General features: G+C 44.1%; 1 protein-coding gene across 19 annotated transcripts in view; it reads right to left on the reverse strand.

Moving 5' to 3' along the window:
* SEMA6D (semaphorin 6D) overlaps positions 1–25227 on the reverse strand; it is a 295644-nt gene that overhangs the window by 53079 nt on the left and 217338 nt on the right. For 8 of the 19 annotated variants that reach the window (XM_087941448.1, XM_087941436.1, XM_087941446.1 and 5 more), the window contains exon 1: positions 18629–18762. The exons of 3 other annotated variants lie outside the window; for them this stretch is intronic. In XM_087941448.1, the coding sequence (XP_087797574.1) occupies positions 18629–18715 (87 nt within the window). In that variant the 5' untranslated portion in view covers positions 18716–18762. Of the gene's footprint in view, positions 1–16808; positions 16929–18190; positions 18345–18628; positions 18796–19159; positions 19321–25227 lie in introns of those variants that run through there. 8 more of the 19 variants (XM_087941445.1, XM_087941438.1, XM_087941439.1 and 5 more) reach the window with 7 other exon arrangements.

Raw genomic sequence — 25227 nt, forward strand, 5'->3', positions numbered from 1 at the left:
GTTAAAAGGCAGCATTGCAGGCAAACTCTGGCCACCGTTTGGAGTTTGATCTTAATGGGGGTTGATTCAGCTTTCCGTCCTTCTGGGGTTAGTAAAATGAGGATCCAGATTGTTGGTGGCAATATATAAATAAAACTGACATTGTAAATCACCCAGACAGTGCTTTAAAGTGCTATGAGGCAGTATATAAACCTAAATGCCATGCTATAATTTCAGATCTAGTTATTTCTGGAACCAGAAATCTTTTTGTTCAAATTTTGGCTCTTTCCCTCTCATTGTCTCTCTAAACCATGCCTCACATTGCCAGATGATTTCAAGTGACTCAAGTGACTAGAACAAGGAGAGCCCCAAATAATCAACACATTTTCTTTAAACCTGTCTTTTCCCAGCATCCTAAATAGGCTGCAGCAATAAACAAGGATGGCTCTAGCTCTGGAGAAATCGCACACCCTTATTTTCTGCAGATTTATTTATGAAATTTATACTCCACCCATCTCATGGCTTGAGGCGACCCGGAACAAAAATGCTGGGACAGTCTTAAATGCAACGTTGCTCTAAGTTTAGCTGTTCCTGGAAGGAAATACTGGACAGATAGCACAGCAAATTGTGAATGACCATTTCCTAGCAGTTCTGTTCGTAAGGAAGAGCCAACTGGCATGAGCCAAATCATTTCATCTGCTACAAATGCATCCTTTTATATTTCTTGGAAGTCATCTTACCAGTTGGACTGCCAGACAAACCAGCTTTCTTTCCATCCTGCCTTTATTTGCATCCAGACCTTGTCTGGATTTAGAAGTCATTATGATTTTTTGTTGCTTCTGATTAAATGTTCCATTGCTTTGTTTTGGGTATGTTCCAAAGATCTCTCTCTCTCTTTCTCTCTCTCTCTCTCTCTCCATCAACCCACTGATCTCTACGGCAGCCTCCAGGAAAACATTGGTCTTGCTACATCATCAGAACAAGGCCTGTGATGCAGCAATGCGCTACTTTAATGATAATAAATGGTAATAAACAAAAGCAAATACTGAGAATAAGCATTTTGTCTCGTAATGAATGCACTGATCCAAATAGGAAAGGCTAGGAGATACATTTAGGGGTCAAAGGCTAGGAGATGCATTTAGGGTTAACATTTTTTCCGAGAGGGTGAAAATTGTAATGGTGCAAACTACAGTAGCTATAGGCAGGAACTGTGTTGGTGGAATCCAATATTACCTAGTTTTTGTTTAAAACTTGGTCTTGGGTTCTTTGCTTTAAAAAAAAAAACTATATTAAGTCTATTTTGGGTTTTACGGTACTGTTTTGGAGATGCTTCCAGTCTTAAAATTATAAGAAACAAGGTCTTCCAACTTGGGGCAACTGTTGTCAGCATGAACACTGAGGCATGAAAAAAAAATCAGGACCATACACATATCTGGACTATAGGATGGCTAAACTTGAAGGAAGCTGGCATCCATTGCTCTCGTGTCAAACTTTTGTGGACAGAGCAAGAAATCTATTCTGGAAAGTGATCCAATATATCATCCAACATTTTCTATGAATCAACCAAGAAAAAGCTTAATTAAAAGTCTGACCTTTGTTCCACTGATACTATCACTTGGATTTCATTTATAGGCAGAAACAGATTTTGTCAGTATGCGGATCCATTAAAAAAAAACCCTGCGTAACCATATGTGTTAGACTCATGTTAGATCCTTCATGCTCTTTGAGCTTGGTTGTTTTCTTGCAAACTTTCAGGCAAGTTCACTGATAATGTTACCTAGTTGGGTAATAAAACATCTGCAAGAAACTACTAATCTCAAAGAGCACAAAGGACCCCACGGTTCAATACAGAGCTACAAATATTCTCATACATCCATGAGCCATCGTGGCGCAGTGGTTAAAGTGAAGTACTGCAGGCTACATCTGTCGACTGCTGTCCTCCTGCAAGTTGGCAGTTCAAATCCAATCAGGCTCAAGGTTGATTCAGCCTTCCGTCCTTCCGAGGTGGGTAAAATGAGGACCCAGATTGTTGGGGGCAAGAGGCTGACTCTGTAAACTGCTTAGCGAGTGCTGTAAAGCACTGTGAAGCGGTGTATAAGTCTAACTGCTATTACTATTAAGTAGACCAAATCTTACAACAAAAGCAGAATAAGCAACAATCAGAAGAGCTACTTATAAAACAATCCTTGGTAAGAAAATGTCTGTTTTTCAAGTGTAGTTAAATTCAGAGATTAATGGGACATAAAACGGATCCTTAGGACCACTAATGTAAGATCCGGTGCTTCTTGATGTTACAAGAGATTTAATTGCCACCACACGTCCATGAAATCTTAAGTCTTAAATCAACCCAGCCAGCCAAAAGCTTTCACTCTGACCGTGGCAGGAAATCCAGTTATTCATCAAAATGTGTAATATGATCGTTTTGTTCTCCTAATATCCAAAAAGAACATATGGTTAAAAATATCTGTAAAGCATCTCCCATTATGGGATCACATGACTTAGGGTTTTTGTTCAGTCTATCCAGTAAAAGGATGTGCTAAAATGGACAGGATTGCTTTGAGACTACAGCAGGGACCATGGTAAATATTTACAGTTTTATACGTACATTACAAAGACACGTCTGTTTGCAATAATAATAATAGAAAAGAAAAAAAACCTAGCACCTCCAAGAGAAACATGCTGGCCAGCTCTGTGTCCTAGACGCTCATTTTCTACTTATAAAAATATCACTCGTTGGCTTGTTTTGAAATAAACAAGACACCGTAAGCACTGCTACCCACTCGCAATCTGGAGTCACATCATCCACTTTCTTATAGGTATAGAGAGTCATCTGCTGCCAAAAATGACAAAATTGTACCTAAATAGCCCAATTACAAAAAAGTACAGACCGATGACTATTCTACAACTCGGGAAAGAAAAGATAACAAGGATGGAACACAGTTTGGTTTCAGGGACCAGCTGAACTTCACTCTTTCTCTCCCTCCCTAGTTCTTGGTCTGTTCCATAGACGGTTGACACACTCTGCACACACGTACAGTCTTCCACCCACCACAGTGTAGGTGGCAAACTAGCAAAGAGCATCTACCTCAGCAACCGGTGCCAACAGCGGTATTTGGGCAGCTGGAAAGTAAGCCTGGGCAAGTCTGATGCTTTTTCTATGCTTTGGAGGGAATGTGCTTCTCGGAACAATACCAAGCTTGTTCTTCCCAGGGCTGCAGTATGTCTAAGAGGTTATTATTTCAGTTGTGTACAAATGGGAAGGCAGATCCTGCCAATTATACCTCTGCCTCATTGGCTTTAACTCCAAGTTAGCGAGTGAGTGGAGAGGAAGGTGCAGGCTCGAAAAGGTAACAAAACAAGGAAGTGTTTTCATGTGAAGAAGATCCCTTCTGAAAAAAAATCACACTGGCTCAGAATGTAGGGTTGTTATCCCACTGTGCTTTGGTACTTCAAACCTTGCCTAGTCCCCGTACCACCACCTTCAAGTCTACTGCTGGGTTTCCACCCCAATAAGCATTGGATTTCCACGGCTATATAGCTCAAGCAAGCAGGAAATCACAGCAAGTGAGGCAGTCGTGTCATATTCGTCTCTTGGACTGCATAGTCCTTTTAATTCTCCTAAGTCTGAAGGGACTTCAGACTAACTCCTCTGTTGTGTATGGAAGTTCATTTGTTGCCAAGTTCTCTGGACTTCTACTCTAAGACGTGTTGTGATGATAAACAAGGAATCTGGATGGAACACATGCAAAGTTTAAGTCAACCCTGACTTACGAATGAAGGCAAATATATATGTCCCAGGATTTATTTATTTGTTTGTCGAGCATGTATTAGGTAACAAATATAAGTATAATCATGATTATGATTACATGAAATGGGTATGAATAAAAGGGAGACATTAGGACAGGGATGGTAGGCACGTTGGTGCGCTTTATGCATGTCCTTTAAAGACCTCTTAGGAATGGGGTGAGGTCAACAGTAGACAGTCTGAGGTTAAAGTGTTTGGGGAAGAAACCACAGAGTCAGGTAGTACATTCCAGGCATTGAGCAATCTGTTGCTGAAGTTGTATTTCCTGCAATCGAGTTTGGTGTGATTTACCTTGAGTTTGTATCTATTGTATGCTCGTGTATTGTTGTGGTTAAAGTTGAAGTAGTCATTGATGAGTAGGACATTGCAATGGATAACTTTATGTACTACACTTAGGTCAGACTGAAGGAGGTGTAGTTCTAAGTTGTCCAAGCCTAAAATTTCAAGTCTGGTGGCATAAGGTATTCTGTACAGGAGTGGAGGACTCTTCTCGTGAAATATCTCTGGACTCTCTCAATTGTATTAATATCCGATATGCAATGAGGATTCCAGACAGATGAGCTGTATTCGAGAATTGGTACAGCAAATATTTTGTATGCTCTAGTTAGTAGAACAATATTAACGGAGAAAAAGCTGTGCAGGATTACGTTAACAACTCTTAATGCCTTTTTGGCTATGTTGTTACAGTGGGCTCTGGGACTTAGTTCATTAGAGATGAGTACTCCAAGGTCCTTGACAGAGTGGGCATCATCTACAAGGTCTTATCCATTCAGCTGGTGTTTTATTTTCTGATTATTATTTTTTTGCCAATATGTAAGACAGATAATGTTTTGCCAATATGTAAGGATAATGTTGCAAAATCCAATCTGGGTCGATCACCGGGATCAGTGTTGTGGTTAGCCGGCAGCAGGTGCAGATGGCTGAGCAGAGCGAGGACTCAGATGAGGGGCCAGGACCATTAGGGAGTGGACTGCTAACATCAGAGATTGTGGGGGCTGGCAGCAGTGATGAGGAGGTTCCCGAGGAGCCTGTGCCAAGTGCCCGTGTGCAGGATTGCTCGTAGGAAAGAGCAGTTACAATAGCATGGGTGACTAGAGAGTAAGGAGTAAGGCTGAAAGGTAATGGCCTATCCTTCAAGAAGATAAAAGCCAGCTGTGAAACAAACATTCTTTGCAGAAGGCAAAGACATTTTGAAACTCCAGCCTCGTGGACATTCCAGTATCCTGAGTTTGTATTTGAAGATTCTTGTGTTGCAAATTATTTCTTGTCTGTTATCTTTTGGCAAGTCTTGCACAGTTTTGCAAGGCTTGTGGTTATCAAAGCTAATTATTTTGCAAAAGCATTACAAGGTTTCTGTTCTATTTGGATTGTGTTTGTTTTGTTGGAAAAGGGCGCGGGTCAGAACAATCAGAGGTTTTGTCTTCCTAAGATTGAATCCCTCAGCTCTGACTTGTCCCTTGAAATTTTCTTTCAGCTATGGCTGAATTTAACACCACACTACGCCATGGTGTAGCTACATAATTTGGAACTGGCTGAGGTGTGCAACATACTAAGCCAAAAACAACACAGACCTTTTTTATGGCTTAACATGATGTGTGAAGCCAGATTTGGCTTGAACAAAGATGCGTCTCCATTCTGACACCCTCCCCAGAAAACATTTTTCTCAGCAAGTCAGGTTGTTTACTCTATTTTTCATCCTTTGTTGCTGCCATGGGAAATGGGTAATTTATTGAAGAAAATGCAGATGAACAGGTACGGGGTTGCAAGGACTCAATTTTCTTTCAAGGTCATTTATCACTTTTTTTAAAAAGTGCCCAAGTTATTCAAATCTTCTAGATAGGCTATAATAAAACATATAATGCAATCTCTTCCCCCCTTTTGTTATATTCTGCTCTTTCTTCCTAGAGGGTACCTTTATTTCATTCTTGTTCCATGGTGTATCTTGTTTTATTCTCATCTTATTCAACCATCAAACAGGGTTCTATTGGATACCAGAATAACCGGCTAGGAAGTTCGTCACCAAAGGGATGAAATATCCATAGAAATCTCACCACTTAAGAGTTTTATTCGTCCTCATGCATTTTTCTTTTGAGAATATTATACCATCTTCTCCCCATCAGCAATTTTTCTTAGGGTTGCATTATTCATCTGAATTGGGCTGTGTCAGTTCATGATTCCACCGCTCTGTTTTGCTTTCCCCTCTGATTTCTCATTTTCTAACAATCTCCGCGCTTGAAATTTCCAGGGACTGAAAATGTTTATTGTTCTTTAACGTCTCGGCTACATTTTTTTTGCTACCAGCCCTCTGATCTCAGAAAGAACAATCTAAAAATAAATCCCGAGCTGGCCAAGGCAAATGAAATATACCGAACCTTTGGGAACGTCGCTGGTGACTGACAGCTTGGATCATAAAATGTGGCCTAGGAAGAGGGACCTAGTTGGCCAATGATTTAATTGGTTTTGGTTTAGTGTATTGAGTACACTCAACTATAATGACATGCGAAGCATAATTGATGACTTAGTCCCATGCCTTATACATGGCTTATCGATTTTATTCTTTGGGAGTGAGAATATTTAGTTCTCCACAAGCTTTCTCTAGAGAAAATGGCAGAAAATGTTCACCAGAGGTCTGTCAAATGTTACAGCATACAATAGATTTTTTTTTTAAAAAAATCATAATAATCCATAGCCGGGCCTTTCAAGAAGCATTATCTAGGGAGGGTCTCTTTGGAAGAGCTGAAAGCTGTTCTTATTTATATAGTAACACGCAAACATGATCATTAGAATTGGCTTCAGGAGAAAAGACTTGAATGGAGTGACTTATATTTACCTGCACACTCCAAAGTCTACTTCCTCTATTTAGTCATTCATTTTGTAAGACTTATTGGCTGCCCACTCTATGACTCTGAACAACTCATTCTCGCAGTCTGGTATCTATTGCTCGGTCTGGTCTTGTTGCTTTGACTTAGATCCAAATAGTTATGGATCTGGATTGTAATTCCCCTCCCCCTCTAAAGAATAATAAATCAACCTTTGGTTAGGTAGCACCATTAACTACAACAGGTTCTGCGCTTGCAAAAAAGAAAGGATGTATTCCAGTAACTCGAGTAAAAAAATAAATAAAAAATAAAGTCCTACAGTAAATTAAACTTTGACAAATGCTTAAATCAAAGCAATTTAATTTAGAATGGGTTAGAAAATATTTTGGCTCAGGACGAAAAGTCACCAGTCTGCTTGGGCTGTTAGCCTCCCTACTGCTGAAGTCATTAATTTTGATTTAATGATAATAAAAAAAAGCAATAATGCACAATCAGTTGAGTTGGTAGCTGTCTGAGATGGTTACAAATGGTGATCACATGACCCTGGGAAACTGCAACTGTTGTAAATACATGGCAAGCAGCCAAGGGTCCAAATTTTGATCACTTGATGATCGGTATTGTCATGCTCCTGCTAGAATCTGAATCCGAGGAGGAAGATGAACAGCTGATAGATAATGGGAGTATGGCTCTGTTGGCTGTGGAGGAAGGCCAAAGTCTGGCTGGGCAGAGCAGGGGAGAGATAGAACAAGGGAGAGGGAGTTCAGAGGAAGAACCAGCCCCCCCCTCTTTATCCTAGGGCATGCAGGGAGGAACGGAGAAGAGAGCAACATGGGTTGCCTGGCTTATGGGGAAGGAAAAGGCCCTGATTCCCTTCATTAGCCACACCTGGGAATGAGAGTTTAAAAGAAATGCATGCTGAGTGCAGCAGCTGCTGGGAGCAAACATGAATTCATTGTGTTGACTTTGGTTATCTGTGTTCCTGGCATCTTCCCAACTGTGTTGAGTTATTGCCGTGCCTTCATGACTGGAATTCTTGCTTCTGCCCTGTTGGACTAATTATCTCATTTTGCCTTGATTGGACTTATAGTTACAGTTTTTGTTGACCACGTTTTGGACTTGGTTCTCTGCAGCCAAAGGCTGTTCCTAGGAGAGTTTTTCTCCAGCCAGAAGATAACCAGGACCTTGGGGGCAAGGTTGGAGCTAATAAAGGGCTAATCCTACTGATTATCTGACTGTGTTGCCTTTGTGCCACACCCCAGGTCATCACAGTGATGCTGTGACAGTTATATGCACAAGGACCGAGGTGAGACATAAGTACCTTGATCCACATATTAAACGTATGGCCCAGTGGAAGGCCCATATTAAAACAACATACCTCATATGTGTGGCCAGAATCTGAAAATGGCACTTAATACAGCACAATTTCTGACTAAAATGGTCTGACTGAGATCAGCATATGTGGGCCTGATCAGGGCAGATTGCAGGGGTGATACAGAAATATAATTTTATGTCATTTTATTCTATTTTACATGTTTATGTATCAAATTATTGTATTTTATCCTATAACTCTTGTATTTTACCCTATTTTCATTTTAAATTGTTCAGAATTTTATTGGTAATATGCGTTTGAACCTGTACATTGATATGGCCTATAGGCTAATCAATCAATCAATATACATACATATATGTGCAAGGACTTCTTATAAGTCACTTTTTCCACTGCTGTTGTAACTTTGAACAGTTCTAAAAAAACAGCAGTCAAGGATCTTATTTTCGATAGAAATATCACTTTAAATAGTGCAAATTCAAATAATGTGATTATTCCATGGGATTCCTTAACCACACTACCTGAGATCTACCTGCTCAGGAGTAGGCATATGAGCACCTAAATTCACTGCCACATTCAATTCCTGGATTAGACAGAGGAGAATAGGATTTTCAATAAATTATAACCTATATAAGAACCTCTGGAAACTTTACATAAAAGGGATAATATAGAGAGACTGTTATAAAACTGAGGTCTAATGACTTATCCTAGCTCTTTGCCAATTTCCAATCAAGTTAACAGCCCAATGACAAGTTCACGACTTGGTTGCGAGCCAATTAATTCAGGATTAAGATTCATTTCCTGCCTGGTTTACCTTCATTCCCCAACATTTCCCTGCCAACCGTCTTCCTTTTACTGAACTCTAGTTCCTGAGGGATGATTTCCTAGATACTCACAAAGCACCTGGCCTACAGTGGTTGTGAAAACTAAAGTTGAGTAATATTGCTGGAACCACTTCACAGTTGAGGAGAAGGGTTATATTTGGAACTCTTATCAACACAGAGAATGCTTTGTCTACTGTGGCCATCAAATACTTGATCCAGTTTATACAAATCAGTTAATCTAATATTCCCACTTCCAGTAGCGATTTATAAGCATTAATCTAAAACAAAGGCATTAAGAAGAATATAATCCCACTCAGATTTGCTCAGGAAACTCATCTGATGTCAGTGGAGGACAGATCTACCAAGGCTTACAGATGGCAGTGTTATGCCTCCATAATGCAAGACTTCAAATACCAGTTGCTAGGTGACCCAGGTAAGAGTTTATTCCTCTTTTAGGGGCTCTGCAGAGAAGAGCAATAAAGATTATTAGGGGACTGGAGGCTAAAATATATGAAGAACGGTTGCAGCAACTGAGTATGTCTAGTCTGATGAAAAGAAGGACTAAGGGTGACATGATAGCAGTCTTCCAGTATCTCAGGGGCTGCCACAAAGAAGAGGGAGTCAAGCTTTTCTCCAAAGTACCAGAAGGCAAGACAAGAAGCAATGGGTGGAAACTAATCAAGGAGAGAAACAACCTAGAACTAAGGAGATATTTCCTGACAGAACAATTAACCAATAGATCAACTTGCCTCCAGAAGTTGTGAATACTCCAACACTGGAAGTTTTAAAGAAGAGGTTGGATAACCATTTGTCTGAAGTAATGTAGATTTTCCTGTTTAAGCAGGGGGTTGGACTAGAAGACCTCCAAGAATCTTTCCAACTCTATTCTATTCTACTCTACTCTACTCTACTCTACTCTACTCTACTCTACTCTACTCTACTCTACCCTTCTCTACTCTATATCCCCTTCTCTATTCCATTCCATTCCACTCCATTCTATACCTCTTAGATTATCATAATCACTTTACAAGAACCCCAACTGGCTGAGACAAGTTTATCACTTGGTTCAGCAACATTTTCCTTATTTTAAATGTATACAACAACAATTTTCAATTTGGTCTCTTCTTCTGAAATATTAGATTTCAGTACAACTTCCACTATCATAGAAGAGAATATTTGTAGTTCAGGGTTGAACTATGATCTTGGTGCTCTCCAAGCTTGATTGTTTTCTTACAGATGCCTCGCTATCCAACTAGGTAGTAACACCTTTTTTGCTAGCAATCAAAACTCAGAAAGGCAGAGATTAATACTAGACCAACAGCCAAAATATAAACAATACCCCAATCAAGAAACTATCGACTCTGAAAACAAGCTAACAGTAAACAACAGCTTAATCAAGGAATCTCCAAGAACACCTCCACCAATAATGACAAGATATAGTCAGACTAATATATAAAAAAAGAACAGGACCTACTCCCTTGTACCACTGATGACTTTATCTAGCTGGGTAATGAAACATCTGCAAGAAAACAACCGTGCTCAGAGAGCACCAAGGGCCTCACAATTCCACCATCACCCCAGGATTAACAGTTGGAAGGGATGTTGTAGGTCATCTAGTCCAACCCCACACCCAAACAGGAGATCCTACATCATTTCTGACAGATGGCAGGCCAGTCTCTTCTTGAAAGCCTCCAGTGATGAAGCTCCCACAACTTCCGAAGGCAACTTCTGTTCCATGGGTTGATTGTTCTCACTGTCAGAAAGTTTCTCCTTGTTTCCAGGTTGAATCTCTCCTTGTTCAGTTTCCATCCATTATTCCTTGTCTGGGCTTTGGGTGCTTTAGAAAATAGCTTGACCTCCTCTCTGTGGCAGCCCCTCAAATATTGGAAGACTGCTATCGTGTCTCCATTAGTCCTTGTCTTCACTAGATGAGCCACGCCGATGAAATTAACAGGGGTTGTTACATCTGGATAGCATCAGATGGAGAAAGGAGAATTGGTTTTTTTTGGGGGGGGGTGTAGTTGAAAAAAAAGCCAATGACAAATGTCACAAATCAATAAAAAGGACCCCTTTGTAGAGTTTGGCAGTGCCAGATGTCCCAGAAGCTACTGCTAACCTTGCTTCTATTCCTCTGCAGGTGTGCCTGCTAAGCTGTGTTGGAGCAAGTGACTAAACCCAGTGAACACAAAAGAAACATCCCGTTTTGGATGTTAACTTCAGTCATCAGAGACAGACAATGCTGCCAGTGGCATAGAAGGAGAGGGGGCGGAGAAAGGGTTGCTGCCAGCTCCATTGTTCACAACTGAATAGTTCCTCCAAAGGGTTATTGAGCCAATTGCTTGGTGTGGCCAAAGACAAGATGATGGATTAACAACACATACAGTGTCCAAGATAAAAGAATGGTGGAAGTTCACTTCGGAGGGTTGTTAAAAATGCTAATCTGGTTTAGTTAACAAAAGCTTAGTGCAACTGGGAAAAATGTTGAGGGGGAATAGACTTCATACCCGGATGTGATGCAAATCGCAATGTTCGTTCTCATCTTGCTTTGCCTGTAAATTATAGTTAGTTGCAACCTTGGGAAGTCATCTTGACAGTCTATTGTTAGAGGCAAAACAAGTCTTTAAATTTCAAAGCAATCCCCTCCCCCCCCCCAAAAAAACAACCATATGCCCACATTAAAAAACAACCCCCCCCCAAAACAACCATATGCCCACATTGCAAATGTTCAAATTAATATGCCACAATCTGTTGGTTCTCCACGTTTTATTGGAACCCTTGAAAAGAAGGTTGAAAACTTTCTTTGCTCTTAAGTAGTCCAGCCAGATTCTATTTTTCTGGCCGTGTGGAAATGGACCTGCGGAGGTAGAAGCATCTTAGCTTCCCTCTCTTTGAGGGATTCAGCTTTGAAAACAACAACAACCACAACAGCAACAACCACAACAGAACACCAGGCTTTTGTGAACAGCTGTGTGGGATGACCGTTAAGGCATGAAAAGGGAAAGGAAACAGACATTCCTATCCCAATATACAGAGATGGGTTGAAAAACATTGTGATAAGGTTCATAATGGGATTTTTCACTCAGTTCTTTTTCCATGGAACATGAGAACAAAGATCTCAACACAGTTTCCTTTTAGCCTGAAGTTGGCAGCTACTCACCAAGCAGAGTAACAACTTCATAAAACACAGCTTAGATGAATTTTAATGCAACCATAGCAGCTTATCAGAAGCAACGAAATAGACCTCAAGACTGTCCTCTCAGGAATGTTTGACAGAATCAACAATTTTATTTGGATGCCAGATTTTTAAAGACCCTCCCCCAAAATACTTTGCCATAATAAATGCTCTCCTGTCCGCAAATTCTTGAGCTGCTCCTGGGGAATTTTCTTTAATTTCTGCAACTGGGAAAAGTCATGTTGACATTCTAGGCCTAGAATTAACAGATATATGTAATGAGCAGATATGTAATCACTTTGTTTCTTAATGGAGCAAAAATAGTAATTAAGGAGCCTTGTCTGTGAGTCATTGCAGTTGCAGATCAAAGCCATAATGGTGATAATACATTTTATTTACATTAAAAAAAACAACAACCCACCCAGCCATGCATAAAGCTTTCAGAATTTCCACAATAAATCCATGCTCAGCTAGCAATTATTCCTTGCTGGATATTAAAAGGAATAGAGACATCTGTCTACTTCTTATCCTGTCATTTTAAAAACTGAAATAACTAGCAGTCTAGGGGAAGGAAAATAGTTAAGAAGTTTGACAGTCATGGCTTTGAAACAAAACCTTATTTCTGTCTCTTAATACATTAGATTTTGGATTTTTGTAACACAAATAACCAACAACAGGGCTAAAAATAAGAGGAAGAAATCACCACTTTGACTACAGAGGAGATTTGCTTACACAAGTATTCATACATGTTGTGATGACCCGGGGTGTGGCATGAAGGCAACACAGTCAGATAAGACCATTTTACTCAGAAATTGTGCTGTATTAAGTGTTTCAGATTCTGGCCACATGTATGAGGTATGTTGTTTTAATATGGGCCTCTCACTGGGCCATGTTTAATATGTGGATCAAGGTACTTATCTCTCACCCCAGTCCTTGTGTATATAACTGTCATAGCGCCCATGTGATGACACGGGGAATGGCACAAAGGCAACACAGTCCGATAATCAGTAGGAGTCCCTTTATTAGCTCCAACTTTGCCCCCAAGGTCCTGGTTATCTTCTGGCTGGACTCTCCCAGGAACAGCCTTTGACTTCAGAAAATTAAGTCCAAAACATGAGCAACACAAACTGTAACTTTAACTCCAAACAAGCCAAACTGAAGTAATTAGTTTGGCAGGGCAGAAGCAAGAATTTCAGACTTTAAGGCACGGTAAAACTCACACAGTTGGGAAGACACCAGGAACACAGATAAGCCACAACAACACATGATAAAGTCATGTTTGCTTCCAGCAACCTGTCACACACAGCCTGCCTTTCTTATCAACTGCTTTCCCAGCTGTGGCTAATGAAGGGAATCAGGGCCCTTTCCTCCCCCATAAGCCATGCAACCCATATTGCTCTCTTCTCCTTTGCTCCCTGCATGCTCTAGGATGAAGAGTGGGTGGGCCTGGTTCTTCCTCTGAACTCCCTCTCCCTTGTTCTACCTCTTCCCTGCTCTGCCCAGCTGAACTTTGCCCTTCCGCAGCCTTCTCCACAGGCAACGGAGCCACACTCCCATTCCCTGTCAGCTGTCCGGCTTGCTCCTCGGATTCAGACTCTGACAGGGGCATGACGCATGTTCTAAAAGATGGTGTGCTTCAGAATGGCTTCATAAATACTCCACACAAATGCACATAACCCAGAAACCCTGGTTTCTTAAATCATCATGACTAAGTGCATGCAAAGCTACAGCCAAATAAGTTGTGCTGTGAATTAACACAATGGCTGAAGACCATCAAGATACAGCCAGTCATGAGCCTTAACTCAGTTGAGTTTTGCAATGCTTGTTATTATCGCCCAAGATCTGATAAATCCATATAGTGAAGGTTTGATGGTGGTCACTCTTCACGGGGATAAAGAAGCGACGGTGTCCCTTCGCAGCATTTGTGCCTGACTTGAAAACTCTTCAAACTCTCTTGGTTGCAACTGTGGGAAGCTAAAGACTTCCATAGTGAGAGTTCCAACCTAGTTTTCCTCAGCTTTGAAGTACACGTAGCTCTCGACCTACAACCCTCATGGAGTCCCAAATTTCTGTTGCTAAGCAAGACAGTTTTTAAAGCAAGTTTGGCCCCATTTTATGACCTTTCTTGCCACCGTTGTTAAGCGAATCACTGCAATGGCTAAGTTAGTAACATGATTGTAAAGTGAATCTTGCTTCCCCATTGACTCAGTTTGTTAGACCGTCGCAAAGCAGGTTCACACAACCCTGGGACACTGCAACCATCATAAATATGAGTCAATGGCCAAGCATCCGAATTTTGATCACATGACAGCAGGGTTGCTGAAATAATTGTAAGCATGAAAAAGGATGATAAGTCACTTTTTCGGTGCCACTGTAACTTAGAATGATCACTAAATGGAAAGGTTGTCAGCCAGTCAAGCAAGAAGTTGACACCAGAGTGTGTAGTAAAAACATTGAAGTTCAGAAAGGAAAAGGAAGGCCAGCTACTCTCACTTCCTGAACAATACTGTGGCAACAACAAAATAACTGACCTGAAGTAACTCAGCCAGGGATTTTTGCACAGTCAGTTCTGGCACTTAACTCCAATTTCCTTGGCTGAAAATGCTTAATATATTTTGCACCCAGTTTTAAGTGCTGTATTTGGGCTGCTGATAAGCAGAGCAGGCAATCTAGGCTTGAGGCCTATCCTCTTGCAAACAAAACCAAGCTTCCAATCACTATCATTCGGACTGACTTGTAGGAACTGTGACAACAGCATGCCACTTTTTTAAAAAAATAGATGTGCAAACATTGAATCTGTTTAAAAGATTTGCATGGTCCTCTGTGGGGATCACAGCAATAAACTTACAGAATCATAAACAGAGTAAAGTAGAGTAGAATAGAATAAAATAGAATAGAATAAGGAACAAGAATAGAATAGAATAGAATAGAATAGAATAGAATAGAATAGAATAGAATAGAATAGAATAGAATAAGAAATAAGAATAGAGTAGAATTGAATAGAATAAGGAATAAGAATAGAATAGAATAGAGTAGAATAGAATAGAATAAAATAGAATAGAATAAGGAATAAGGAATAAGAATAAAGTAGAATAGAATAAGGAATAAGAATAGAGTAGAATAGAAAAGAATAGAAGGGAATGGAATGGACTAGACTAGACTAGACTAGAATGGAATGGAATAGGCTTTATTTGGCCAGGTGTGACTAGATACACAAGGAATTTGTCTCCGGTGCAGAAGCTCAATGTACATCCAAAGCAACAGAGTAATAATACTAATAATAAAAGCCACCCCCGATCCCCAAATATTGGATTATTGTCCCCCACTTCGTCTGCACACCTTGGCCCTCTTGAATCCTCCTATGATGTTTCCTTTCCGCAGAAACCAAGTTGAAAGGATTCACAAATGGCACCAGCTTTCAAAGACAATAGGAGAACCCCATGCTAAGCTTTGGACATGAGCAGTCACAGGAGGACTCTGGGCTTGGAAGGATAGCTGAGAACCAGTGGCCAAAGAGGAACTCTAAAAAGCTAGAATGTTCAGCCCATCATCCTCTCGTGAACCAATAGGAAAGGGAACATGCAATCGGGAAGGTTAGCTGTTGGAACAGAAACAGACCGGAGCATTGCCTCTTTGTCTGGCAGAGTCACTACCATCACACAAAGCACACTGAGGAGGCGATGTGACGTTGACACGGAGGGCACAGAGGAGCTCCGGGAGGAAGAAAACCTTGACAACTTGCTTAAGGAGCCAAAGATGCACCTCAAAGCAAGAAGGCGTTGCTCTAGCTTTGCCTTTCAGCTTTCCTGCCTTGAAATTTTTCCAGGTGAATTTCTGTTAAGACGTTCGGTGATGTAGTTAAAGTTTATGACAGACAAAAGGGGGGAAAAAAATAGCTAACCTCTGTACATTTCTATTTATTGGAGGCAGAATAAATCCTTTGCACAGGGCCTGCCAGCTGAATATAAAACACCCCCCACTCAGTACATGAGACAGAGGGACCATTTCCTGGGATTTCTGCAGAACAAAAAACCCTACTTCTCTTTCAACACAGAAGCCGTACAACAGCAACGAAGGGACACCCTTCCATCATTGTGTGTATCAGATAAAGTTTGAGAGACCTTGCCTGAACATGTTTTCAAAACTAAGCTCTCTTTTAAAATCAGTCTATGGGTTTGGAAGCAATCCCACACCCCAGCAGGAAAGCAGCACCGGTAGCTTTGATAACCTGCATGCAGCTGTATAGAAATATTGCAGAATTATTATTGCAATTAACGTTCCCAAACAATAAGCTTCTCTGAATTCAGCACGGCTTTATGTCTTGATCAGCAAAGAGTTTGAACAAAACTTCTGAAAAAGTTTGCAAAGCCCAGCTCGGCTGCTTTTTTTTTTTTTCTGAAAGGATTGCCAAATCACATTTATATAACGATCCCCGGGGATTATTTTGGAAAGGGTAACATTAGCTCCAGCAACTTTTTAAGGATACTTTTGATACTTTTCAACTGGCAAGAGCAAGAGAAACGTTAATCTTCAAAGCCGAGCATTTATCCATGGATTGTAGCCAGTTGGTTGTTTTTAGTGCTGAGGTACACAGAAATAAAAATAAACGTATCTTCCCTTTATGCCCTGTTCTGGATCAGGTTCTGCCTCCACCGCCACCCCTCCATAAATCTGATACAATGTCAGAGCACACCAGAACTGCACAAGGCTGACATTTCATTGCATGCACCTCCAGCAGAAATTATACAGCAGCAAAGGCAGTGGGTTATCTACTACAACACACAACCGGAGGGAAGAGGGGGAACAGTGACTCACTAGTTTTAAGGCAAGGCTGTTGCTGGGACTAACCCAACCCAACCCAACCCACAACATTGTAACTTACCCCCAAATTACTCAAGCGGGAGAGTTCCCCCAGATTCTCCGAAGCTCACTGCGTCACACATCCATTCAGGATTTTGCTTTGTTTTTGTTTTTTGCCGTCTACGAAGGCCAAAGTTCAAAACTAGTGGAAAAGGAACCAAAGAGAAGGATGTCAACCATCAGGGACTCGCGGGGGTTTATTCCTCAGGAATGGGGGCAGCCTTTTAGGAACGTTCTCTCGCTTTGGCCAACGGGCCAACTTATAGAGCAATTCTGCAAAGGGAAGAGACGGGAGGAGAAGTAAGTTTTGCTCTCTCTCTCTTTTGGGGGGCATTTCAAGTCTTTGCTTTCAGAGGAAGAGGAAGGAAAAGGCCCGGAACGAGCCATGCCCTGTTTCCATCCATACTTAATGGGAAAGGTTGACAGGCAGCTGCTCCTACCTCTCAGTTCCAAGGCTGACTCTAATCAGATCCAGCAAAGGAAGCTATTTAATCTTTCAGAGTTTAGTTAACACTGGGCGATTGGGCCACGAGACCAACATATGCAAAAGAGGATTGAGTATCAACTCGCTTGGGGGGGGCGGGGGGGGACGGAGAGGGAAGGACTTATGGCTGGTTCGCCCCCATTTTCATGCCCCACACTTTGAGGTAGGGAGCCACACACACCCCCTCTCCATCTCTGGGACCTGTGGATAATTAGGCCTCTCCTCCCTAATGACCTACAGGCTCTGCAGTCTGGATTGGCTGACTCTTTTCCTTGGGGTGGGGCGGGGGGGCGGTGGGAGAAGGGGAGGATGTCACTTTTGTTTTGGTTTAGCCCTATGAAACGTTCCAGCTGCCAAAGAGGGAGGCGAGACCCCGGGACCCCAAAGGAGAAAGAGAGACAGAGAGAGAGAGAGAGAGAGAGAGAGAAAGATAAACAGAGGAGCTGCCTTCTGTGTAAACGCGGGGATCGGTTTGCAGGAAGGGACACCCAGAGAGCATCAGACCAACCAAAAGAGCGACTTACTTAACTCCTAAGCCGTTTTCTCCTCCCCACCCGGCCAAACACACCTGCTAGTTAATCCGCGCAGATTTTCCAGAAACAAATACAGGGAGGGGGAATAACAGGAGTCTTAGCCCAAGAAGAGGAACCAAGTCAGGGGACGGGGTCTCCCCGGGGAATCTTACGAGCCTCAGACCCAGGGCTAGAAGAGAGAGGAGGGTCTCTCTAAGTCGGGCTCTTTGCTGCCCCGGTTCTGCCCGCCAAACCCCCGGAGGGACTGCGCTAAAGCACGCCGAGAGAGGGACTCTGTCCGCCGGTTCGTTCCCACAGCGCTGCCAGGCCGACGCTCCCCCTGGAGACCCCCCCGTTCCCTCGAGCGGGCGGGGGGGGGCAATCTCGAGCCAAGCGCCTCTGGCTCACCCTTCCCTCTGCGGCGGCGGCGGCGGCTACCGGCCGGAGCTGACCAGCTCAAAGGCGCTCACCCTTCGGCTGGCTCGGTCTCCCTCCGCTGCCGACCTCCGCGGCCCGTTTGCCACCTTCCCTCCTCTTCCTCCTCCTTCCTCCGCACCGCACCGCACCGGGCGCCGACTTCCACGCCCCCCACGCCTCTTCTTCCAATGCCCGCAAAGCCATCCGACTCGCACCCGGACGGCTCTTCCACCACAGAGCTCGCATGCAACGCACATCCCGCCGCCACTCCTCCTCCTCCTGCGGCCTCTTGAAAGCAAACACCCCCCCAATTCCCCCAATCTCTCCGACACCCTCTCCCCGTCCTCCTCCTCCTCCTCCTCCTGCACGGTCCTCTTGCTAACCTCCCCCTCCCCGCTCCCTCCACCCGCTTCTGACATGTAAACCTACCGGCTCCGAATCCCAAGCGAAGCTGTTTCCTTCTCCTCCGCTCCGCTCCTTCATTTCTGGGCGCCCCGACCCAACCTCCGTTCCCATTTGCCAAGGCAAACAGAAGTGCAGCGGCAGCAGCGGCAGGAGTTCGGGTTGTCACCCCCACCCCCCGTTGCCAGCCCGAAGGAAGGAGGGAGGGAGGGAGGGAGGGAAAGCGGAGCGGAGCGGGGGGCCTGGTCCTTCCCCTCTTCTCCTCCTCCTGTCCCCTCCCTCCCTCCTCCCTTGCAACTTTTCAGCGGGGGGGGGGGGTGGAGGAGGAGGAGGGGAGGCTCTTGCCAGTCTGAGTGCCAAGGCACCGATTGCGGCGGCGCTGGGCGAGGGCGCGCGAGCTCTGCTGGCCCGAGGACTCTTCTTCTTCCTCCTCCTCCTCCTCTTCCTCCTTTCCCCTCCTCCTCTCGCCAGGTAGTCGCCAGCAGCCAGCCGGATCGCGGCGCCTGGACACCCGGCGCCCCGCTTCCTGCCTTTGGTTTGGCGCGCACCCCGGCTTACCTTCGGGAAAGCGGGAGGCGGCGGGTGGGAAGGCCAAGCCCGGGCGCAGGCGATGCTCGAGTCCGGCTTAGCAAGGCAGAGACGCGGGGGCTCTGCCCTCTGGTCCTCCCCCGCGTCATCCCACCAAGAGGCCGGATCCCCGAGCAAAGACCCCGGCAAAGCGGGCCATCCAATCCCGCCGCTTCTCTGCAGACGCTCCGAGCGGGGTGTGTGTGTGTGTGTGTGTGTGTGTGTGTGTGTGTGTGTGGCTCTTGCGGGGCGCCTCTTTGCGCAGGCCAGGGGAGTTGGGCAGCTCGTCCCCGGCTGGAGGCGGCCTCTGGGCCGCTTTCCCACTCCCGTTGACCCTTTGCTGGCCTCCGCCTCCGAAGAGCCGCTCCAGCTCCGAGCCGCTCCGTTCCCCCTGGCCAGACAGGGACCGAATTGGGAGGAGAAAGGGAGGGGGCGGCCAACGGAGGACAGCTCCGGCTCCCGTCCCCTCGCCTGGATGAACCGAGCCTTTTTGGCACCCTCCCGGGGGAGAAAGAATGGCTGGCAACGGCCGGGGAGCCCCGAAAGTTCCCCCAAGTTGGAAGGCCGATCCTTCCTTCCCTCCCCTTTCGTTTCCCCGTCCTCCTTCCATTGTCCCCCTTTGTCCCCGGACAGCTCCTTTCTCTCCCTCCCGCGCATCCGTGAAGTTGCCAATAGAAGCCAGATAAGTAGAGAAAGACTTCAATGGAATAGCAGAGAGGCACACAACCAGCCTCGGCTTTTTTCTCTCAAAGGGGCTGTTTCCTCCCAGTTTTAATTCCTTCTCTTAAGAAAAAGGCCTTACTCTTGGCAGAGTATCCCAAATGCTTTTATAGATAGGCTCGGGGATCATGAAATAATGGAGGAGGAGGGGGAGGAGGAGGAGGAGGAGGAGGAAGAGAAGAAGAAGAAGAAGAAGAAGAAGAAGAAGAAGAAGAAGAAGAAGAAGAAGAAGAAGAAGAAGAAGAAGAAGAAGAAGCAGAAGCAGCTGAGGAGGAGGAGGGGAGGAAGAGGAGGAGGAGGAGGAGAAATTATAATCATCATCTCAGATCCTTGGAAAGGACTCAATAGGTAGACAAAAATACCAAATCCAATCTGAACATCTGGCTGACTGTGCAACGAATCAATAACAACAATAATAATTGAAATAAAGGGAAAATGAATGTGCATGCTTTTTTTTTTCTGCAGACGCACACATGGTTGAAAGTTAGGATGGTGTTAAAAGAAACTCGGTGCCCCTTGGGAGACGGAGAAAGGGAAAGCCGTTTCTCCGAAGGATATGAAGTTAAGCTGGAAGGAAATTCCCCCTATTTCAGTTCAAAATATTGAGCATTGCAGCCATGCTGCTTTATGGAGAAATCACCAGAGATTTTGGAGATCTTTTTAGCCAACCCCAAGGATGGTTACACGCTGGGATTCTTTACCAATGGCTTCATGGTGGAAACGGAAATTCACAATCCAAACAAAAATTCTCAATCTACCTTTCAAAGTCACTTTTAGCTGATCTTTCCCACAGTCTCCATCCTCATCCTTTGCATTTCCTTGCAAGAAACATTGGGGGTTTGATTCTCCAAAAATGAGTCCAGGTAGACCAAAATCTCCCTTTTTTTTTTTCTTTTTCAATGAGAGGACTGCTTGGAGAGTGAAAAGCTGGTGCATTTATGGAAGAGGGGTGAGTGGTGGGAGAGACTTAAACATTTTGGCCGGCGAAACTTTCTCTTCAGCCGCTGCCAAGACTGTTTCCCAGCCATGGGAATTGGGCAGTTCTGGTTGGCAGCCTTTGGGATGTTTCACTCTGAAGTTTTTGGGTGGTGACAGGCTGAAGGCTTCATCACTGCAGCCTTCTGTGTAGCTGACATTCGGCAGATCTGTTTTCTGACATTAGAAGATTGGCTCTTTTTAGACGTGCAAGAATATTCTCTTTTTCTTTCCCTCCAGCAACCACCCAAAACTGGAAAGGACAAAAAAAAGAAAAGAAAAACAACTAGGCAATTTGGATTTAGAACCAGATGAAAAAAAAAAAAAAAAAGCAGGGAAGGGGAGAGAAGGAAAAGGATGCAGGTGGTCCTTGACTTACAGCCATTCATTTAGTGGCCGGTCAACGTTGCAATGGCACGGATTTACAACTGGTCCACACACTTATGGCTATTGCAGCATCTTTGGGGTCACGTGATCAGAATTCGGGCAGTGGGCAGGTATTTATCACGGCTGAAGCCTCCCTGCGCCATGTGATCCCCATTTGCAATCTTCCCTGTTGAACTCTGCTCAGGCAAACACAATAGGGGAAGCCAGGTTCGCTTAAGGACTGCACGGTTCATGTCCTAAGTATGGGGATTGCCTTGCTTAGCAGCAGAAATCCTAGTCTCTATCGTGGTCGTACCTACATACCAGTTTGGGAAGAGGAGGCAATGCCAGGGGGAAAAGAGAAAGGATGATAAAATATCACAAAAGGAAGGAGGCAGAAGTCTGGGATAGTGGCAATGTGGACAGGCCCCCCCCAGGGGGAAACAGGAGTCTCCACGAGATACGGCCAGGAGAAAAAAAATGGTTTAAAAAGACGTCCCACAATTGTGCAATCAAATCTTTCTGATTATTTAAGATGTAATATACTTAAAAACATATAGAGCTACAATTGCAACATCACAGCTACCATGTTGGAAATTTGGATTACTCCAATGGAGGGGGGGACACACATATTGCATGCAAGTCCCCCACTCAATCTACAATCTGTAGAGATTCTCAGTCACCCAGGTTGTCCCAAAGGTGCTTTTCAAGGAGGCAACTGGACTTTTCTTGTTTTTTTTTCCTTGAAGAGGTTTTGCTTCTCATCCAAGAAGCTTCTTCAGCTCTGACAAGATCTTTTAGCTATACAATTTGGGATGAACTGAATGGTGTAGGAGTAGGAATGGATTTCCAGTGGAAAAATTGCAAGACTACAGGGACCATTTGCACTACTCGGGTGATCCTGAGGACACAGAGAGACCTCCAAGTGCTTCAGTGACTGAAGGCTGCAAATGACCAGCTGTCTCCAAAGGAGTATAAATTCTTCCATTCCCCACCTTCCAGTCAGAGCTGAAGAAGCTTCTTGGATGAGAAGTGAAACGTCTTCAAAAGAAAAAAAACAAGAAAGTCCCATTGCCTCCTGAAAAAGCACCTTTGGGTCAAGCTACAATCCAATATTTGAAAAGATCCACTGAATCAGATAAATCAATAGCCAATATCCACTAGAATAACAGAGTTGGAAGGGACCTTGGAGGTCTTCTAGTCCAACCCCCTGCTTAGGCAGGAAACCCTACACCACTGGTGGCTAACCTTTTTGGGATCCTGTGCCAAAAATTGTGCATGCGCACATGTGTGCCAGCACCCAGAAGGCTATGCGTGTGCCTCCCTCCCCCTACACATGCAAGCACTATTCCCCACCCACTTATCTCCACTGCGCCTCCCAGCTGATTTTTGGCCCATTTGAGGCCTTTTTCAGCCTGCCAGAGTCTTGAGGGAAGCCTCTGCAGCTTTTGCAGGCCGAAAAATAGACCCGTTTTGTCACTTCCGGTATTTCTGGAAATACAGGAAGTGATGAAACGGGCCTATTTTTCAGCCTGCAAAAACTGCAGAGGCTTCCTTCAAGCCTCTGGCAGGCTGAAAAAGCCCCCCAAAATCAGTTGGGCGGTGCGCACATACGCAGTGAGGTAAGTTTGCCTGGGGCTCACGTGCCCCCACAAATGGCTCTGTGTGCCACCTGTGGCATACATGCCATAGGTTCACCATCACGGCCCTATACCATTTCAGACAAGTTCCTGTCCAGTCTCTTCTTAAAAGCTTCCAGTGTTAGAGCATTTTCATGTCATTCAAAGCAGTCAAAAAAATACACCAAACAATGAAAATGGAATGGCCAGAATTATTTCTGTTTATTGGGTTTCTCCGCACGTTGAAGTTTCCTGGGCTGCTGGTTTAACAGATAACAGATAATCAGAGCTGGAAGGGACCTTGTAGGTCATCTAGTCCAACTTCCTGCCCAAGCAGGAGACCCTACACCATTTCTGATAAATGGCAGTCCAATCTCTTCTTGAAGGTCTCAAGTGATGGCGCTCCCAAAACTTCCGAGGGCAACTTCTGTTCCTTAGTTGATTGTTCTCCCTGTCAGAAAGTTTCTCCTTATTTCCAGGTTAAATCTCTCCTTGTTCAGTTTCTATCCATTATTCCTTGTCTGGCCTACAGGTGCTTTAGAAAATAGCTTGACCCCTTCCTCCTCCCTGTGGCAGCCCCTCAAATATTGGAAGACTGTTCTCATGTCTCCCCTGGTCCTTCTCTTCCCTAGACTAGCCAAGCCCAGTTCCTGCAACTGTTCTTTGTATCTTTGAGTCTCCAGTCCCCTAATCATCCTGGTTGCTCTTCTCTGTACTTTTTCTAGAGTCTCAACATCTTTATTTATAATGTGGTGACCCAAACTGGATGCAGTACTCTAGGTGTGGTCTTACTAAGGCTTTATAGAGTGGTATTAGTACCTCACTTGCTTAAATGGATAATGGAGAGAAAGTATGACGCTGACATAGAAGGAGTGCTGATGGAAGTGGACACGCAAGAAGGATTCAGGAGGCTTCAAAAAAAACAATCAATCAATCAATGGAGCATTGAACCCATTGCAATAAACAAAACAAAAAAGGCACAAATTCTGCAGACACTTTCATCCTTAAAAGCAACCCAGCCAAGGAAGTCTTTCACAAGTGACTCCAACCAACTCTTCTTGTACTCTAAGGATGGGCACAATGTCTCCCATTAGTCAAGTTGCACCTCTGTGATATTTATAGCTTCTACGTTGGCCACACTTTCTGTTTTATACTTTTAGACTGCTCAGCAAGGCTCAGCTCTTCGGCAGCAGATAAATTCAAGATACTTTATAAAATGAGATAACACAATCCAAGCACCAGGAAAAGGGTGCAAGGTGAATAAAGCCGCAACAAAAATAGGAGCAGGAACTACAGAGGGTGGGATCACAGCCAGGGGTGGGCTTCAGATGTTTTAACAATCGGTTCTGTGGGCATGGCTTAGGTGGTGGGCGTGGCTTGGTGGCCATGTTATTGGCTGGGTGCGGCCAACTCAATATCACTCACATCGAGGCACGCATCTCCTCGCCTGGCCTCTCATGACTGTGGGGATGTTGCAATAGTTGTTAAGCGTGAAAAATGGTCATAAGTCACTTTTTTCAGTGCCATTGTAACTTTGAATGGTCACTCCACACAAGCTAAGTACCAGCAAAGGAGCGGGGAAAAAACTCCAGAGACGTTCCTGAGACAGGAAGTCTAGTCCTGCCAAGAATGTAATAAGGGTTAACGGAGAGGCAGTTTCTGTAAGCAACACCAGAATGTTTCCTTCCTGCCTTCCTTACAGGATTAGGCCAGTAATTTCTTCTAACAACCAGTTCTCTGAACTGCTTAGAATGTTAACAGCCAGTTCTAGCGAATAGGTGCAAACCTGTAGAATCCCACCCCTGGATCACAGCCAGGGGTGGGCTTCAAATATTTTTTAGCAAGGGGCTCTCTGCCCTAATGACTGGCTGGGTAGGCATGGCTGGGTGGTCATGTGGATGACTGGATGGGTGTGGCCAACTTGACATCATTTCTTTGCCCTAATTACCTAAAAAAAAGATATATACCAAAAAGTTGTTTATTATTTCGTGTATTTAATACTTAAATAAAAGACTGGGGGAAATCAGGCTTAATAGCAGTGACCGTGAGAGGGATCTTGGAGTCTCAGTGGAGTTTCTGATGATTCTTATTATTTGGGTATTACTGGCTATGTTATCATATTTTCTCAATGGCTCTCCCCCGCAAGCGCTGAGTGGATTGTTTATCTAGCTTGCAACACTGTTACCAGGTGTGAAATGCTCTTGGCTGAATGCCCAGAAGTTCAATTAAGCCTATTAAGAGCTTTTCCCTTGCTGCTTGTTTTTCCGAGGTTATTGGAGGCTCTCTGAGCTCCTCAGAGTCTTACCTAGGGGCTCTCCTGAGCCCTTGCGAGCCCCCAGGAGCCCACCCCTGAAGCCCAACTTCAAGAATCAAATTGTA

This window comes from Pseudonaja textilis, chromosome 13, assembly GCF_049901715.1.
Source record: "Pseudonaja textilis isolate UNSWEBS1 chromosome 13, rPseTex1.2, whole genome shotgun sequence".
NCBI classification, from domain to species: Eukaryota; Metazoa; Chordata; class Lepidosauria; order Squamata; family Elapidae; genus Pseudonaja; species Pseudonaja textilis.